Source organism: Cygnus olor, chromosome 4, assembly GCF_009769625.2.
Source record: "Cygnus olor isolate bCygOlo1 chromosome 4, bCygOlo1.pri.v2, whole genome shotgun sequence".
In the NCBI taxonomy this organism is placed as follows: Eukaryota; Metazoa; Chordata; class Aves; order Anseriformes; family Anatidae; genus Cygnus; species Cygnus olor.
In genome coordinates this window covers 34,407,260-34,427,778 of record NC_049172.1, presented here as the reverse complement: position 1 = coordinate 34,427,778, position 20,519 = coordinate 34,407,260, and the positions used below count along the sequence as shown (strand labels likewise).

Genomic DNA, 20,519 nt, shown 5'->3' with positions numbered 1-20,519 from the left:
GACCTCCATCATATCAGAAACCCCTGCAATGGCACATGTAAGTTCCCAAAATTAAGTTTGAGATGCTGTGTTGCTCCTCCAAAGATGCCCAATGAAAAGTGCACCACCATGGAAGGAGGACTTAAGCTGCTAATGGCTTTAAGCCATCAACGTTTCCTGCCAGACTGGGGCCAGCTGAAGGACTGAAAGGTCTGTTAGCATGATTTGGCAGCCCTGTCTCTGGGCTGCAGGCACCTTCTCTCTGGCAGTCCTCCCCCTGCCTCCAACCTGGCCTTTCTCTACTGGACCATGCACAAGGCACCATAATGCATCCCTATCCGCAGCCATGTCCCTACCATCTCCTCCACCGCAATGACGGAAGGACTGTTTTATGCCATTTAAGTTCCCTTATGTAGCAGAAAGGGATTGAATCAGGAGTGAGAATTTCATCTTAGTTTCTCTAAGTGAAGGAAATCATCAAAACAGCTAAAACCACAAAGTTCATCTGCATACCTCTACAACTGCATTGTAGAGATAGGCTCTGCCTCCTAAGTCATTAAATGAAGATCAGTAATTGCAAACAAATTCCAGCAGACTACCAAGATCCAACAAAAGGGAAGATTTTTCCATGTATTCCTCATTTACAGCACTCTGGCAAGTGCAAAAAGCAACCCCATCAAACTAAGCTTATGCCCAGCAATTTGGCCTCTTCTTCTTTAGGAATCAGAAACAAGGGGCCTAGGGGGCAATGCAGTATCTCAAAACTGGCAGAGGGGGGTGAAAAAGGTCCTAATGGGAGAAAAAGGTAGGGCTACTCTCCACAAAGAGTGAGGAACAGCTTGCTTGAGCATTTCTGCCACAAGATAAGGCACAAAAAAGAAGATGGGGAGGTAGAAAAGGCATCAGGAAGCACACATGAGCCTGCATTTTGCATAGAACCTATGAAAGACAAGCAGCTAAATGTGTCTATAGAACTAAACTAAACCAGTTCTAACAATAGGCCCAGGTGGATAAAAAAAATAACTGAGAGAGAGGAAAGAATTTGGAGGAATTATGTGACCATGTTATAACTTTCTGGAACAGTAAAAACATCCTAAGGAAATGGTTACTCTGTGCATCAGGGAAAGGACCTGTAACAGTACCCAAACCCCCAGTCACAGACTCTATAGTAAACCTGAGAGTTGGGGGAAAAAGTGATTTATAATACAATTTGCTCAGGGAGATGACTCGTAACAAGATGCCTACTGAAGCACAGCCAGAATTGTGTAGACATTGTAATTGAAGAATTAAAACAATGGAAAAAACTATTATAAGTTTTGTTAAAATACAGTTTTCAAGATACTTTTAATTATTAAGAAAAGTTTTTGCCTTTTGTTATTGGCATATGAATGACGGAGTAACATCATCAAAGCAATTGCATATACAAACAGCTGCAGAAATGAATCAATATAAATGTCGAATAAGCATCAACAAAAAAAGTTGAGAGGTTTCACTGCGTGTGCATTTGTTTTTCATGATGGTATAAAATGTTTTTTAGTATTCTAGAGAATGCTCATCACCAAAAAAAATTATGCAAGCCTTGAAGCCTTAACACTTTTAGCTATATGAGATTCCAGTAAAATTACTGTCATCATAAAACACCCACTTTTCTTTTTTCTGAGCCATAGAATACATATCTCCAAAAGCTGATTTAGAATGACAATAGTTTATTAGCTATTAAGCAGTTCTTCAGGATAATTCCACCTTAAACTTCTGAGATTATGCAGCTGCTAGAACTATAAAAAGGCTGCACATTTCCAATATTTTTGCCTAATCAAATTAAGAGACCAAACTATTAATATTCTACTTACCTCCTAGATTCATTCCAGCTTGCAGACATTTCTGTAATCGACAGGCTGGGCAGTTCTTCCTCCGAATCTTATCAATTATGCAGTCGTTCCTTCCCGCACACAGATAATTGTGCTGTCCTGAATGAACCAAAAACCAAAATGCTTTATTAGAGTATGTATTTAAATAATTCCCATTTCTTTTCCTCTCATTGTGCAGTCACTTTGGGTTTCTTATTAATGCAGAAATTCCCAATCCCATTCTTTGGTCTTCCCAATAACCTTGGTAACTTATCACGGGCCTTACTATGAACTTTTATTCTGCTTAATTTGGGAAAGAGCTCTTTCTTCTAAGCAGGACTTCACTTTTTTTTTTCTTCATACAACAAATGGTTTGATCTTTTTCAAATATCCTTACATGTGCAGTACCACAAAGCAGCCCAGCACCTCTTTGTTATAAACCCAAGGTCCAGTCTCGTGTCAAAGAAGTTCACAACCTGAGGCAGAAATGCCAGGTGGAGGTTGATGTTCTGAATACACTCTATTTTCTTTAACCAGTTCACAGAGTGCTTGATTTCTGATATAATACCTTCTTCTATATAGCAGATTTCTGAAGGGTTTACCAAAGCAGGTTTAAATCACAACATATTACTTCAGTTCTGCAAAGCCCCACAGAAACACTCATGAAGAGACAGCAGGTATTTAATACACAACATTTAGCAGAAGGGAAATACATGGCAAGAAGGAAAATAGGCTGGCATTTAACAACTTGAAGACTCGAAAGGAGTTTTGCTTTGTGGGAGTAATGTAGGTAGAGCAAACGGATGTGGTGTGCCAGGCAAGGGCAGCACCACATACATGGACTTTTCAAAAGAAGGTGCTTGAATTGGATGTGGAAGAAAGGAAGCCGCAAGGGGTTAGTGCAGCATGACAGGAAAAGAAAGAGGAAGATTATTTGAGCTGCCTGAATCCAGAGGTGGCACACTGGGATGCAGGGAGGCCACAACAAGCAGCTTGCAGCAGATGTGACAAAAAGTGATACAAAGAGCTTCCAGAAGGATGAAAGGAAAGGACACAGCTCACGGAAGTACAACGCTGCAGGATTTGCCAGCACCTGAAATTTGAGAAAATAGTCCAGTGTAAAATACAACAGTGTGCTGCAGGTGTACGTAGCTGGCACTGTAAGAACTACACCAAGCCCTGGGGAGAGGCATTTTAGAAAGAAGGTAAGAAACTCATTAGTCTGTAAACTAAACACAAGTTAGTAACAAAGACACACAAGACAGAGGAAAAAAATAGGATTGCAACTGCAGTTACACCAATGAGGAACAAAATAGAGAGACTCCTAAGCCAAAACCCAAATGAAGATGAGATGTGAAGAAAACCAAGAACTGGACAAAGAGCATGAATGTCCACGCCAACAACTGAAGCAAGTGACAGCGGTGCAAGAGGCTGGTGCATACAGGGAAAAGGAAGCAAAGACATAGGCTCAATAAGGGGACAAAGCTGCTGCAGAACAAGAGGTTTAAGGTATTTTTGCCAAGGCATTTTCCACAATACACAAATGCCTCCTCGGGGAAAGTCAAAGAGAATATTCATGGGACACAGGAGACCTGGCTTCTATTTTAGGTTCTTTCAGGAATTTGCCTTACAACTTCAGATAAGTAATTTTCTATCTCTACATCTGACTTCCTTTCACCCCTAGTCAACGTTATCTATTTAGACAGTGAACTCAAATTTGGGCTATTTCTTGCATCTCTTCACTGAGCATCTCACACAAAGATTGGTTCAACCTTATCTGAGTAAGCAAAGTGTTACTGTAATACCACAAAGTTATTGTCACTTAGATAATAACGTTTTAGATGTCTAACCACCGAGCAGATTGACAAGTCAGTGCTTTTATTAAGGGACTTCACCTAGCACCGTGGCACTGCCGAAAAACAATAAAACGTGGGCAAGATAATTCATGAAATGAAACTCATGAAGTTATGCCAGACAAGTTCAAGATGAACAATAATTTAGTGACAGCATCAATATCCATCAGCTGATCTTTAAGTAGGCCTGCTAAAATAATAAAAAGATAAAATTCTTAGCTAAACAGAGACTGAAAACCTGCTTATCACGTAATGTTTATAGTATGGAGTGATCTGTACAAAAACCAGATACACAAGAGAAGAATGTACTTAATTCCTATTTGCATTTTTGCTCTGTACTGAACACATCTCCTAAAGAAGCAGCAGCATGAAGGTGAAATTAAAGTGGAAAACACAAGTGTTTAAAATAATGATACGCAGCATAAAGATGGTTTATATATCTTTATAAACACTGGTATCTGGATTCTTATACTGAATTTGTGGAGAGAAGGGAAAAAACGGTTATTTTTTTGTGAGGAATGTAAGTATGATTGTTCAGTGCTCATACAATGTCCTTTGTACATCACAGAGTACTGCAATACCATTTTTAGGCTTTCACAGGCGGGTGCAGGCTATTAATATGACAAGTCAGCTCTAATGCTGCAAAATGAACCCCATTGCAGAATCTCCCTGAAGGCAGTTTGTTCTACGAAACTGTACACCTGTTAAGTCAACATTTTTCATTACTGCTTTCAAAAGCTAATGAGTTTAATAAAAAGAGGTTAACATTTATGTACTCCACGATAATTACTTGGGTCACATTCTTAAATATTGTAGAAACGTTTATTTGCCTCGATCACTGTCACATGGTGACTTCATAAGGAATCCTCCCACTATAGCTGAGTACTTCCATAAGTCACCCTTCAAATGGTTTAGGTATCCTGTAATTATTACTTTCTAAGCCATCAACTCTAGGCTAAATAATTTCAAAAAATATAATTTAGTAAAGGCTCCTCAGTTTTTGAATCGTGTATCTCTGAATACTAACATATGGTACAAAATCTGTAAGTAGTTTTTCTAGTAAGCAAATGTCTTTTGTAGATCAGAGAGATCGTCAAATTTCTTTTATTTTCTTGTTTATTAATTTAATTCTTTATTAATTAAATAACCATGGCCATCTTAAAACTTACATTAACGAAAATAACTTGAAAACCCTTAAAAAAGAGAAGAGAACAGTATTTAGGCGAACCTTCTATGTATACTATAGTATCACATAATAAAGAAAAAATTTTCACCTGAAAATGATTTTTTAGCATCACCTATTATGAAAAAAAGCTTCAGATTTCCATGCAATCAAAATATTATTTCTGAAATAAAACTGATTCTGAAAAATAAGTTAGTAAAGCAAAGACTCTCATAATGAATCAGAATCTTCCATTCCTGCAGCATGATCCTCACTCATGCCCATAAACTTCAAAACAAAACCAAACAAAACCTACACATCTGAGACTGATGTGACTCTCTCAAGACCTCCCAGGCTCTTCAGGTTCTCAGTGAGGTGACGGAGATTATCCTGCAAGGAGGCTGTTGATTTTGTGGTGGCTAGATCTCTAACCCTCTCAAGAAGCATATTGATCTTTCTGTGTAGCTTGTACTTAGCTTAACCCAGTTATTCTTTTTATCCAGTTTAATCACCCACAAGTGGGCTGGAAAGTGACAGAGTAGATATCAAATTCTCATCTCCCATGTGCTAATGCATTAAGATGAAAGTGATTTTTATATATGCCCTCATTAAGTGCATTTATATGAGGTAATTCCTATTCCATTTAAAATACATAGATACAAAAGATGCCAGGAAAATTTCCTGTTCAAAATAAATAATGAATAGGTACTACACTGTTGCATACTAAGAAGAAATAAAGGTCTGTCATATTCATGGTACAGCTGAAGGAATATTTGAGTTTGCACTTTTCAGGTTACTACGTCACCATATCCCACAGGAAGACACAAAATAAACCACACACAAAAATATTTCACAGATGAGAAAACTGAAAAGCTTTTAAAAGTCTTCGATTCCCTAATTTTATAGGGCTACGAACGAAAACAAAAAGGAAGTACTCATGAACTTGAGTCTTGTCCTCTTACTACATTTTCTTGAACAAGCAAAATTCAGAAGGAGGGAGGAAAAAAAGCAGTTCTTATCTGGCCTATGAATTACTGCCCAAATAAGGCTGCAGCAGAAACCTGCAGCATCAGTTGTGCTTTTATCCACTTTAAAATTCCAGCATAATGACTGAACCACCACTCCCAAAAAGCGACTTGCTCAGATGAGCTCATATATGCGGGCAGAGCGCTACTGCACTCTTCATGGTACATCAAGCCATGCAAGTCCGCAGTAGGAACGGGGTCTAAATATTTCTTGCCAGTAATATTTCTGTTACTGTCTACGGCAAAATTAGAAAATTACAGCAGTTTGTGAAATATTCCACATGTTCTCGCTGCTGCCTTTTTTTTTTCTTAAAGTTTTTCAAAGTCTAAGTCAGGAACTGCAAGTCATTACTAAGTCCTCTACATTTCTGCTCTCTTGTTAAAATAGCAACTACTATGATCAAGTGTTAAACGTAAAAAAAAAAAAAAAATGGAAAGAAAGAAAAAAGAAAGAAGAAAAAAGCGTAGTGCTGGAAGAGGATCCAAAGACTGTTTAATTCAAGCCCACTCATGGAAGCAAGATAAGACTAGCTTCATAGTTCAGGCAGATTTTTTTCACCCCTCTAAATTTGCCTACGAACCTTCTGAGGAAAGGTTTTCTGCAACTTCCCTGCAAACTATGTGACTAGGCCAGTGATCAGTGAGCCTTTAGGCTGTATTTTTTCCCTTTGCAGTTAACCTTAACAGGAATATTTTGCAACAGAGAGAGAAGTTAGCACTCCCCCCAAGACACACAGAGTAATAGATTGTCATCTCCTTTACAACAATCTCATGCTTATCGAAAAATGTATGTTCCCCATCTCTTTGCTAGACTAAACAAATCCAGTTCTCTCAATCTTTCCTCACAGGTCATGCTTCCTAAATCTGTCATCATTCCTCTTATTCTTCTCTGCTTTCTTTCATAAAACGTAGCGCCCAAAACTGGACGCGTTTCTCTCGCTGAGTTTCACCATCGCTAAGCACAATAACATGGTTACTTCCTGCACCTTGCACACAACACTCCTGCTAATACAATCCTGCACCACATTTGTCTTTTGGCAATTGCATTGCCTGGTTGAATCATGCTCGCTCGGGCTCCGCTCCGCCACCCAGCTCCTTTCCTGCAGCCCTGCTGCCTCATTCCCTGCCTTGTGCCGGAGGCATTGCCCACCTTCACCCGGGAGCTGATGCTCTCTTTCCTCAGCTGGGGCTACTGCAGCATCCCCTGGGAAAGGCAAGGAGAAAGTCCGAAAGCCGGCCTCTGAAACAGCAGCGTGTTTTGGGACCCAAAACAAAGATGCGACTGAGGAAGCCTCGCAAAAGGAGGGGAAAGTGAGAAAACAGGAGCGGCAGCTAAGGAGCAAACAAAGCAGAACAAGCTTTAAAAAACCTCAACTTCTAAAATAGCATCTCACTGAAGCATATCAAAACGCATGTGAAATTCACAAACTTTCCTTCTCCATCCACAAAGAGAATTAATGCATTAACTCATAAAACTAAGGCAAAGTTGCCTTCCTGCAGCAGAGGCCAGCCTGGGATTGAAGGAGCCAGAATTCCCCTCCAGCCCCACAGCCCGGAGCTGCCCATCAGGGCTACGATCCCTTTGGAGCCTCTGGGCTAGCACCAGGGCTCGGATGTCCCCATAGTCCCTTGCCCACGACGACAAGGACACAATAAAAGTCTTAGGGCTTTGAGCGCTCACCAACACTGGCTCGAGCAGGTGCACAGAGGTGTTAAATGCTATTACTGGCCTCCTCAGCACAGGGAAGCTCATCTGAAGACCCTCCTGCTGCTTCTGTCGGCATTTGCTAGCATAATCACCCATTTTACCCATTATCCTACTGAATGATGGGAAGAAAAAAATCTGGGTTCAATATCTATACTTCTACACTATGAGCTCCCTCAATTCCATAAGCATTTTTTACTGCTCATCTCCATCCTTCCCCTTTACCCACCAGCCCCTCGATGGCACAAGCCTGGCCCCTGCAGCTACTTTTCTCTGCTGAAGGAAACACAAAAAACCTGTGGCAGATAATCAGTAGGAGGAAAGGATGCCTCTCACCTTGGCAGTATCTGGTCAGCAAACAGAACTTCGTGTCGTGAATTCCTGCTTGCTGGCATAGCCCTAATGAAGGGGGTTGTCTCCTGCAACACATATCCTGCACATCCCAGCCTCTTGTCCATGCTCTCGGGGCTATGTGATGTGCTCCTTTCAGCCAGCTCCGAGACCTTCGCATATTTTGTGAAACTGTTGTTACTACTGTAATCCACATAAGCTGCTGTAATTAATAAAAATAAACTGTTTCTTTTTATAGATCAAATGTAAATAAAATCCCTGCTAAAACTTGTCACAACAATTTCCCATATGAAAAAAAGGATTTTCTCTTTCAAAGGAATTATATTGCACTTTGAAGAAACAAACTGCATATACCTGAGGGTTTTATTTCACAATCTGCAGTAGATACTCTCAAATAAATCAGCATGATAAGTACGATAAAATGAATCTCTTTCAAAATTTTCAGTTTTCCCACAACCTCTATTCCTTACAATTAAAAAAAAAAAAAGTAAAGTAAAAAGCCTGCTATTCAATGGAAATCAGAACTGCATTTTCATTTAAAAGGTCCATTTGTTACACAGTTGAGTTTTTTTTTTTTTTTTTTTTTTTTTTTAGCAGTTGACAACTGCCCAGCAACAGCAGCCTATGTTTGCAGTCACTATTTTAGGCTACATCACATGTCAATTACATAACCTTGTTTTACTGCTCTTGAACTGGTTCGAACAACCTGGGAAACAGATTAGGGCAGTCCCTCCCGAGCTGCAGTCCCAGTGCAGTCGCAGCCCCCTCCTCCCCACTGCAGCTCCCAGGGCTGCGGCCGCGGCAGGTCCCTCTCCGCGGTTGGTTACTCATTGCTAGACGTTCCTGAAGCATTTGGTAATTAACTTCCTCAGCTCTGCTTAAACCAGTCCGGTCTGACCATGGTAAACTAATAAACTCAGTTCCTCATGCTAAGGTTTATGAGTAATGCAGAATAAGCTTATAAATGCCACAGACAAGGTACAGAACTGAGATATGAATATTGCCCCTTCTTTTTATACAGTGAATGCTCATGGTTTGTGTTTCAGATACTGATCTCAGGGTTTACCAAAATTCAGACCCACTTCAGGGTCTATCTCCTTCATCACTCCACAGGTCTACTCTTCTGGCCGTACCACCCCAGACCAAACGCTTTTCGGCTGCAGACAAAAGTTGTGTCTGTCAATTGCTCAAGACAACAATATTGATCCATTATGGTAATTATTACCAATTGTGCTTATTGCATAGGTATAGTCTACATCCTTCTCTGAAGCATGAATTTAGAGCTTTCCTTCCATTAAGTTAAAGACTTGATTAAGATTTGTTTTGATTTTGGAAAAATATTCACCACATTGGGATATTCCCTGCTCGCTTCTCATTCTCCTGCTAGTTCTAGACCCCAAGACACCTCCCCATTTTTTTTAGCCATTTATATTAGTGGATTCATTTATCTACATTCTTTTGTTATAATTTTGTAATTCTCCTTCCCCCACCCTTTTTTCTTTCCTTCAGTAAAGTTTATTTTCTCACCTATCCTTCTCCCTTATCTACTTTCATCTTTAGAGCTCTACCCCTCTCCTGTTCCACGACTGTTTCTTCAGGTTGCTCATTTCCTTCCAAATGCGTCATTTCCTCCATTCAACCTGTAACTAGTCATTTCATAGGTCGCTTTTACACTGCAGTCAAAGGTTACACCTGATTTCATACACCCAAGCAAAGTAGCGCAAAACCAGCTGGGATATGGATAAAAGCACAGCCTCAACAGCATCGCTCTCTGCGGGGTCTACAGAATCCAGCTAGGGCGCTTTTAAAAGCACGGGCACATCAGTTACTTGGTGCTCAAACAGTGAGAACTGTCTGTTAACTCCAGCAACACACTATTTTTCTAAATTTTCTATATGCTTTATACCTTGTGTTTAACTACTGTTTCTCATTACCATGTTATACAAGCTACTGACTGAAATACATGCTGCCAATTCTTTCCAAGTATCCCAGAGAAAGAGCTGCAGGTCGTTCTCAGGTGGGGATTACATTACGATCAAACACCCTGTGCATGGACTACCACATGTTTCTTCCAGAAAGCTGAAGTTTGAAAGGAAAGGTGAAGTACCAGTGCTTCCACCCACGGTGACTATGGATATAAAGCCAATTTCCTTTCCTTCTGGAAGTGAAGCAGGGAGTGCTGTCTCCCCTCTAGTGCTTTTTTTTACAGCATCACAGCTGCCTATCGATAGAGACTACATGCAAACGTCTACTTTAAATCTCTGCAGCCAAAACAGGGAATATGCTTTCCCCAGGATTAGCCATCAGTGAACACCTAATACAACAACTTGGGAAATATGATACGTGGAAGTTTTCAAGTTGCCATACTATTGTGCTCTCCCCATGCACATCAAAGAGGGCTGATTTCAGTGCTCTGGCGATTTCGATACGGAGACTGTCTCCTGCTGCTTCCCCCTCAGGAAACTTGCTTTCACACTGGGCTGAGACCAGGTTAACACAAACAATTGGTACGTCTGGTGATCCTGGCAAAGCAGATGAGAAGTTATAAAAATCATTCTCACTCACTATTTTAAGCAGACTGAAAGGGCATCGATGAGAGGGATCAAGGAGAGAGGAAATTTGGCAAGGGAGCCCGGGATGTAGCCTAAAAGAGGCTAGTGTTCTGCAGGAGAAACCATCCAGCAGAGATGAACTCTATTAACAACAGTGAGACAAGTCAGAAAGAAAACACACACAAATTTATATTATTTGAGACACACGCATTTGCTTGTGTCACACTTAGAACATGCCGCACAACTTTGGAAAGCTTCTCAAAGTCTTTGCCTGGGAGTTCCAGCTGTCCTGTTATCCAGGGGGACTGAACCACTGGCACAAGATATGCCCCAGGCTGGAACTTGGAGAAAACCTGGGCTGCAACCATCCCTGGGGCTCCTCTGAGAGCTGGGCTGCGGGGTCCCACCTGCATCTCCATGATGGATGCAGAGTTTGCACCAAGCAGCCACGCCAACAGTTGGGTGAGGAGGAGAGCTGGAGCCTCCTGAAGCCCAGAGCAGCGAACAAAGCTCTTGGCTCAGCATGATCAAAGTTTAAACCTGACCATGCAGCATGGTGGATGCTCTGCAAAAGGAGCTTAACTACACGGTAATTCTCTTTTTATGCAGAAATGTTGAATCATACTAAATAGCACAGAAAAGAAAGAGGAAAAAAAAAACATTTTATAGGCGAAGTATCTGATTCTTGCAAAGCATTTCAGATCCAGTGAAATCACACTGCATTGGAAATCTGGTTAGGAGGAAAACCAAGGAAAAATATCTACAAACACCAAAATATCCTGTTACAGAGCTAAATCATTTGTTTCTGTTTTGAAGTCAGTTTTCTTTTCAATTGTTTTTGATTTTAGATTATACTGGATACAGTAAGACAGAGTCACAATTAAAGGTTCAGATGATATTGTTTTGACAAACTCAGATATCTAATATTTTATAGCATTTTATTCTGCTGCAAGTTTCCAATTTCTTATTTTGGTTTGAATTTTAAATGAAGACTAATTTTGAAGTCTCTAAATCCTGTTATCTGCAGAGCAGTATGTATGGTAGATTTACAAGAGATCATGTTGCGTGCACGATGCCTACCACTGCTTTCCCATGCTAAAAATCTGATAAGGCATTCTTGACATACTACAAATTTTCATGCACTTTGATGGAAAATTTCAATGTACAAGACACGGTATTGAAGGACAGCAAATGCTTTTTTGCATGATGCTTATTTGAAAGCCAAACTGCAACCAAAATGTCCTTCCACTTTTACTGATACAAACTGTCAACTATTCTGCTGCACTCACATACATGATGTTGTGTCTTGCTCTACAACTAGCTCACTAAGCTTCACTGTTACAACCAGATTTTAGGAAGTACACGCTGTGATATAAGATCTGTGTGAAATATGAAGTTCATTTAAGGAAAGGTTTAAGGGGGAGGAGGGGGCTGCATTCTGGAACATGCAGCACTGCTGCGTAACGTAAGGATGCGTAGCTGATGGTATGGCTCCCAGAGGTGAATACGCTACTGAAAATATTCACCTCCATAAAAATATTCATACTTTAAGTGTACACAGGCCCTGGGAGTTGAATGGAGAGATTCTATCTCGAGCCACTTAGTCTGCCTCGCGATCCTACTGATACACTCAGGCATGTATCAAACTGTCTTTGCAGCAATCATTTGAGAGGGCAAACTAAGAAAGAGCTTCTATTCTCACAGGGCAGACACGGAAAATCAAGGCACACAGTCAGTGTTAACCCTGGGTTTGTCAATTCCATTTTGTAATTTGGAATTCTGGGCAGACTCCTTCAATGAGATTCATGGTATTTATATAAGATACAGAAAAACAGGTAGTTTCTTTCCTGCAGTAAAACTTTTCCCAACTCTTGATCTCAGTGAAAATATTCTGTTAATATTTTTGAAGTAATTACCCAAATTGTTTGCAAAAACAAAGAAGTTCAAGTCTGCTACGTTCTTGAAGTCAGCATGTTCAGCAGATTATAAATTTTATTCTGTGTGAATGACACATTATCTTCAAAGCATATTTTTCTCTTCCATTTTTCATGTACAGTTTACTACAGATCAGACTGGAAATATGCTAAATCCATAAAAATGAATATGATTATGAATAATGGCAACAATTTAAAATATGGCCAGCACATACATTGACAGATCTCTTCCTCTGAAACCCTGGTCACTAATAATTCTCTTTTAAAGGCTGAAAGCAATACAGTCAGAGGCTTTTAACAGAATCTCTTGAGATCACAAACACAGAAATGTTGACCAAAGTACTATTAGATGCTCACTGAGGTGAACTTAACAGTTTTCTGGGTTTGTTTGCTTGTTTAAAAAGGAGCCTGCTTTATCCCTTTGAAATATGTAAAAGTATTCCTGTTTATTTTCTCGATTTATCTACGCACTTACTTATCTTTACCAGGAACCTCAGCTCTGTGTTCTCCTGGGTAAGGCTGAAGAAATAGTCAGAAGAAAGAAGATGAGGGCATATCAGAGCATTTGATGATTATAATGAAATTTCCCAACATGTTTACTGTTAAACGTAAACCAGAAGTAGAATGAAGTACCAGAAAGGATATTACACTGATCACAATACCTACTTTAATCTGTAAGGAGATGACTGGGTCTCTGCAAGAACCCCCTGCAGCCAGTGCAAAATTTCCGGGCTGCTGTACCAGAGAGCCATGGGTCCAAGGCCTCTCTCCCCCGAATTTAGGTCAAGCTTGCTGGGTAGCCCTGCCCACAGTCATCATTCACAGCCCCCTGAAAAGCAGCTTCTGAATGGATCATGGCATCCCTCCCGTGGCCCTGGAAACTGCTACTTCACCCTCTGCTTATTCACCCCAGCCCGAGAGGCTGAGCAAGAATTCATTCACCAGCAAAAACACAGGCAAGGCTTTGATTCAAGCAGTTATCTCGAATTTTAGCACAGCTCCCTTCATCTTGCTGGTAATGCTCTTGTGATCCCATTCAGCCAGCCAAGCTGGATCCGACTACAGCACCAGAATCAGCGAGCTGGGGGAAAGCTACAGGGAAAACACATTTCTGTGCTGAGGCAGCAAGCCCCGGTGTCACCCACTGCTGATGTTTTGCACAGGAATCATTTCAGGGCTTGAATAACTAAAACTATGGATAACTCAATTCACATGCTGTATCATTTTCAATGCCTATGAAGTCATTACTGAGTGTTAAAAAGGCATCTATTAAAGCATACCAAATTTTGCAGACAATTTGCACGTCAGAGTGGGATCTTAAAAGGGATCATGCCTTCCCTTCACAATAAGAAAAGGGATATTTAGGTAAAAACAAGTATGACAAATTTCAGCCTGAATGACAGTGGCCACTGGAAACAAAACTGAAAAAACAGACCTAGACCAACAGGATAAAAGTCATCACAAGGCATAATTACAGCATCACCAAGGCATAAACTGAATTATTCCATTCTACTTTCAAAGATCATTCTGCCTAATTGACATAATTGCTGTTGCAAAATTTGTTTTGCTCAGTAAAAACTAAAGACCAATTAGGATTTAATTTATATCCAGAATTCACCCATGAATTAAGGTAGCTGCTCCTTCATGGTATATATCCTTACCCTTTGCATTCACATTTAAAAAAAAAAACAACAAAAAAAACCCTCCTCAATCTATTCACATTTAACCTCACAGGAGTCATGTTTGAACACAGATTTTTACAGTTCTAATTCAATCTCAAGAATTAAAATTCCGGTAGTATTAAGCAGATTGAATTAATTTTTGTTTCTTGCAATGGGCTATTTAATAAAAACTCATGTGAACTGAGACATCATTGCTTAAAAGAAGAGAATGGACTGCATGAAAATCCTTTGGGTTAACCTTAATAAAATATAGTAATTTTCTTATTAAAATGAGATACAGGTTAGTCTTTACCAAAGCCCAGTCTCTTTGGCAGCAACCATCATCTCCAGATGGTAAAGCGAGGTCAACAAAGCGAATGGATGATTGAGGGTGGTGGTCGTTTAGTACAAAGCCTTTGTACAAGCTTACCTCAGTTTCACTGGGCTGACAACGTATTTTTGTATGCAGCAAATGGCAGGTTTCACTAGCAGCATCAAAAGCAGTTGCTGCATCTTTGAAAAATGATAATGACTAAAGGCAAAATTCCACTTGTCTGGAGCATAAGTTGAAAGTAAAGGTGATAAAACTTGAATTTAAAAAAAAAAAGGAAGTTTTGAAAAGGTCACTAGCATCAAAAATCTGATCTGCTTTCTACTCATGCCAGATTTCAGTGTGATGTACTGAACTCCAATTTCTTATTATAAGAGGATAGTCCAGTCCTTTCCTTTTCCTAACGCATTCTGAGTTTCCAAGCTCCGTTTTGCCATCTTCAGAAGCAACTTTGAAACTGACAGGCAGCAGTATTAAAAGCCTCCCTGAAAAGGTACACTTGTGTCTGAAAACACACAAAGAAAAGATCAAAATGAAAATTAAAAGCAGATGCACTTTATGTACTAAAAGGTTTTTTCCACTTTGATAAGTGGATTATAATGAAGTGTGGCACCATGTTTCATACAATTTATTAATCCAGTCCCACTTATTTGCACTCCGAAGCAGCATAATGATTTCAAATGTTGGAGCACTGCCAAAACTCACATGCAGAAATAATTAAGAAATTACATGGAAAGATCAGTCATTGTTGGGTTTGGGGGTTTTCCAAGAGGCAGACGGACTTTTAGTTACCAGGAGACCAAGGTTAAAATAGTTCTAATAAAAGATAAAGTGCAGAAGCGAACTACTTTCTGAAACAGAATAGATACTACAAAAGGATAACTTGAACCTGACCTACCTTGCCATCACAGCTCCTCTAAGTCTGGAGAAAATGGTACAGAAGACCTCTGTTTTTTCCAGCCATCACCTATGCCCTGGTCTTGAGTTTATCTCATCAGCCACATAACCCAGCAAACACAGCAAGAGAATAAAACTTGCAATGTTTGAGGAGCACGGAAAACATGAGTTCAAGGAGAGCACAGAAAAACTGGAAAGTAGAGCACGTAGGTCGTGGTCAGGAGAGCATACAACTAGATGACACCTCCATGGTGCTTCTCCAGCCACTGAGAGAGGCACACCATCAGCCCCACAGGCTTTCTTAGACTGCCTGAAGGTACATGCTTTCTCCTGTGGTAGGCTTTTTAGCAACACAGAGCTGAAACTAGAGCAGGAGTCCAAGGCCATTTATACCTGTACAAAGCAAGCATAAGGCTCTGCAGGATAGGAATGACAGTGCTTTACCTCGATTTTGCCCACATGTAATTGTCTACACAAAGTAAAAGGGGAAATCAGGCCGCAAGTGTAAAAAACCTGCTATTTCTTTGCAGAAAAAAAATAGCGCTGGCAGTTCCCTCTGGGCACAGCATCCTCTTTCTGCTTCTAGGAGCATCAGGACCCCTGTTATTTCTAAGGTAATAGTCCCTGAAGATGTTGAGCCAGCCAACAGATCAGAAATGCTTACTTTAGAGGGTGAAACACAGAGATATGGAAATACTGTTGGAGATGCACTCATGCAAGAAATTTATTTTATTTATTCACTGATGCACAATGCCCAGTTCATTTTATCCACTACATTTCCCATCCACTAAAGTCTAATTCCTCACCTGAAAAATACTGTTTATACAGTAAGCAAGAAATCTAACATCCAGTTAATTGATATTACTTGGCAAGATTTACTCGGTGAGGAGACCCTATACCAGTTTTGCCATTAAAAAAAAATTCTACAGCCAATTCCTACTGAGATTAAGATATCGCCAAATGCTGACAGTTTATCACATTGGGAAGACATCCTGTGGAGTATCAGAGGGACTACCGCTTATTTTGATCTTTTCATTGGAAGCAGGAAGAGAGGAGGAGGAGTTGCCAGTGTAAGTGTGGATAGAGAAATAATACAAAAGGCTATAGAGAAATTAGAAGCAAAGATGTGAAACAAGTAATAAAATTGCAGTTGGAAAAATGCTACTGTATGTACCAAGGGAGTAATTCAAAATAAAGAGTGAACAATACAGCAAAATTTGGAAAGCAGCAACTTTGAGAGACACCGAGATAACAGGACAATTTAGATGTAACAAGTAACACAGAAGAGAACAAAATGCCTGTAACATCTCTGGTTCCTTCTGTAGGATAATTACACAACAGAGTAGGTTGGCATAACAGTGCTCTCTTTATGCATTTCTTCTGCAGCCACACCTGGAATACTGTATGCAGTTCAGGCACTTCATTACTGGAAGATATAAACAAACTGGAGGAAGTCCAGAGAAGTGGAACGGAAATGATTAGAAGCCAGAGGGAGTGATTTACCAAGAAAATTTAAAGTAGTCCTTTACCCGTCTGTAACTTCTCTGATAATTAAAAACGGGAAATGATAACAGCCTAGTTCAAGTCTTTGATTCAGTCATGTGCCTTAAGCACTTACGCCTTGGGCGCTTAAGCATGTGCCTAGTTTTAAGAATAAAGAACACATGAAGATTTTGACCTGGTGCAGAGAATAAGATTAAGTAAGGGAAAAAAAAAAAAAAAAAAGAGGTTATATACCAGTGAAATCCTCCCAAGAATGACTTATGCCTAACAACTACCATAAAAGAAGGTTGTATTGCCTGCAATTTTACATTTTATTGCTGATAATAGAAATACTTATTCAAGTGTCCAAAGTTCATTTTTCTGTGACAACAGGACTACTCAAAACAAATATGGGTATTCATGTATGTAAGTCTTAGCAGTCTTTGTCACAAACATGTAGCACCAAGTGGTCCTATCAAGGTAAAGGGACCTAAGTGAGCTTTTTTTCCCTGGACTGTGTAAACCAGGTGGAACGGTTCTGAAAATGAAGAATGATAACCCAGCAGGAAAGTAACTGGATTCTCCTAGCTTCTCACACGCTGACATTGCTGAGAAGTGATTTTTAGAAAGGCAGCATTTTATATAACTGTTGAGCTGTCAGCAGGGCTCTACTGAAAGACACTTTAAAAGTCATGTAGACACTGTCAGAGGCTGATCGAGGGAACGGGTGATTACCATCCACAGAGGTTTTGCATGTAATCTCAACAAAAAAGCCCCAAGCCTCAGCTGCAGGCAGCCTGCAAACAAGCTCTGCTTGGATGTAGCTTGCTATCTAATCCCCAAACAACATACTAGGCCTATAGCCATGCTTGGGCATGTGGGATTCCCAAGCCCCTGTACCAACAGGTGAGGCCTCCCACAGATGTGATCTTAAGGATAACCATGTCTGCTCCTTGATCCTGGCCCCCTTCACCCACCTTGAGCTTAAACTCATTTCTTGTTGGTATTTCAAATAAACAAATTTTAGAGTTCCAGTCAGGAGAAATATCCTGGACAGATTTTTAGCTCATAAACAGAAGAAAAACTATGGGAGAGGGAGAACTGGAACAAGACAGAAGTCTGTGGTGTTTACAGGAAAGTCCATATTTATTACTAAAATTGTTAAATATGCAAATCTGAATGGCATGCTGTCCTAGGCTTTTGTTTATGCAAGCTTTATGTTACAATTTCTGCAATATTTTTATAATTCAACATTTACCTGGAACCTACATTAAGATTTATGAGAATGAGATAAGAACTGGCATGAAGTCAACAGCTCTCAGCTTCAGTGCATCAGTGCCTTGATTTTATATTACTATTTTTTATGGACTTTCTGCAGTACAGTTTTAAAGGTTTGGCAGAAGGTAAATGACTGCATGGTTGAACACTGCTTTCACTACTTGTAAGGTGGTATATATAAGCCTGAGAGTCCTACTCCAGGGACTTTTTTTTCTTTTCTTTGTATAGTATATGCCAAAATGAATCTGCAAATTGGATGAAATCTGTCAAAAAACAGATTATCATCAGTGGGTCTTGTAGGACTACATGTAGTTAAGGTTGCCTGACACTTCTCATTTTAAGACCTCATTTTCTATTGCCTATAACTTTACCACACAGTAGCAGTTAGGGCTGAAATTTTCCATGCTGGATGTCTGCCTCAGGCTGAATTTCATTTTGTGAGTTTAAGAAAGTATCAGCTAGAAGTACTAAGCTTAGTGCAAAGTAAGTTTGTGAATAAGGGTAGGGAGAAACATGTTGGTTTTCCCCCGTGTTACATTTTTCGCAGACATATTTGAGAAGCTCAAGAGCCTTCACACTTTGAGACAGGCCCTTTGAAGCATCACTGCTCTGATACCACAGATGTGCCTTTTGCCATCTCATACATTATCACTTAAAATTATAACGGATCACAGTATAAAACACTGAAAAGTTGCAGTTTGTACGTGATATGATTTGCAAAGGTTTTGGTGAAGCCTGGCAGCCAACCTCCAAAGTTTCCTTCTGCAAAGAGCACGGACCGGGGCAGAAGGTCTGAGCAAAGCTCCAGCCATCTCTACCAGGTGCCAGGCGATGCCTCGGCATGGGGACTCCACACAGAAAACCTCCATCATGCTCTCGGTGCAATCTAAAGGAAATGTTCAGAGGGAAGGGGAATAAGGCACAGGTTGCAAGAGCAAAGAGCCACCAGGAGCTGAGAAGAGTGAGGAAAGGAGTTTGGGAAGGTAGTAGACTTGGAAAGAGAAAGCCTCCCCACAAAAGTAAAGCCAGGCAGTGGGACAATGGAGAATGGCCAGGAGAGTCTGACAGTGTGGGAGCCGAAGACCAAAGGAGGACAAAATTACACGGAAAAACAGAGGCAAGTGCTGGCTAGAAGCAGAAGGGACAGGATGCAGATGGCTGGTAACCAGATAAGCAGAAGCAGGTGAGAGGAAAACCACCTGGGGGCAGAAAGTCAAGAGAACACCTCTCTCTACACCATTAAGGTTGAAACCAGGTAACCTAAAACTTAATTCCCCTAGAAGATGGCACAGCCGCCTCTACTTTACAGATTGGAAACTGAAGTCAAAAGAGAATAAGACCAAAAATATTAAAAGCCTCTACTAATGCACTGAGCCTGATCTGTCACTCCAGCTCTGCCCATGAGCTGTCACAGCACCTGGGACCTCCTCTGCTGAGGCTGCCTCAGGGGGTGAGCACGAAGCAGGCCTGCTGCCACCTCTGCTGCTCTCCTCAGACGTGGGGAAAATGGCTGGTGGCAGCCACAGAGGCTGACTGTTTGGGCAGGGGATAGCCCAGGCCATCACAGTGGCCACTAGCATGATTTTCCACACACATGGAGCTTACAGTGGTCAGAAGGGGTTACCAAATCATCACAAAAATGTTTTGTCTGGGGAGCTCCAGCACGGCAGCCACGCATCGCAGCTACCTTACGCTCCTAGAACAGACTGCCAAGCCTGGCAATGTCTTCCTGCACATATGACTACGTTGACTTTAATTGGCTGACTGGCTCAGTGGTTTTGGTTGTTTTGACTGGGTAAACCTGTGACATGGATTGATCTACAATTAAGATGAACTTTAAAGATAAGCATTCATGTTAGGTGGTAGAGAGGGCACGTGCTGCTGCCCGCGGACGAGGGGGCAGACTCCGTGAAGAGGCAGCTTCTGTGTCGGTGGCAGGTTTGAGGCAAGTGACAAGAGAGTCTCTCTCTGCTCAGCCTGTGATTGCTGACCTCTGCTTTTCCTCATTAAAAGGAAGTGGTCAGTTCACCCTCATCATCAAGCAATAAAGCATGACAGGGAGTGGTGATTAATGCGCTGCTCACAAATACAGTCAGGCACGAGGAGGCACCCGCAGCGTCAGGCTGCTGGCACTTGTAAAAGGCCATTAGTTATAGTTGTGCAAAATGAAATTAACCCAGCTAATCAAGCACTGAGAAGCCATGGTTTTGTTGAGGGTCAAGGGTTCCTAGCAAACAAAAGGTAGAGTATGCTTACAGACCATGAAAGGAGAGGAAAAAAAAAAAGAAAAAAAACTGACAGGCTGATTAATGAAAATGGATACATACGATAAATCTGACCAAACAGTGAATAAACACAGTATCTGCAGTGCATATATTAAGAGAGAAAAGTTCACATCTTAAAGAGAGAAAGGGAAGCAACAGATTGACTTCAGTCATCACCAAGTTTAAGAGCAGTCTACT

At 40.7% G+C, this 20,519-nt stretch overlaps 1 protein-coding gene across 3 annotated transcripts in view; it reads right to left on the bottom strand.

Annotated features, from left to right (window-relative positions):
- Positions 1–20,519, bottom strand: part of NR3C2 (nuclear receptor subfamily 3 group C member 2) — a 201,872-nt gene that overhangs the window by 55,156 nt on the left and 126,197 nt on the right. For all 3 annotated transcript variants that reach the window (XM_040554765.1, XM_040554766.1, XM_040554764.1), the window contains one exon: positions 1,830–1,946. In XM_040554765.1, coding sequence (XP_040410699.1) covers positions 1,830–1,946 — 117 coding nt within the window. The remainder of the gene's footprint in view (positions 1–1,829; positions 1,947–20,519) is intronic.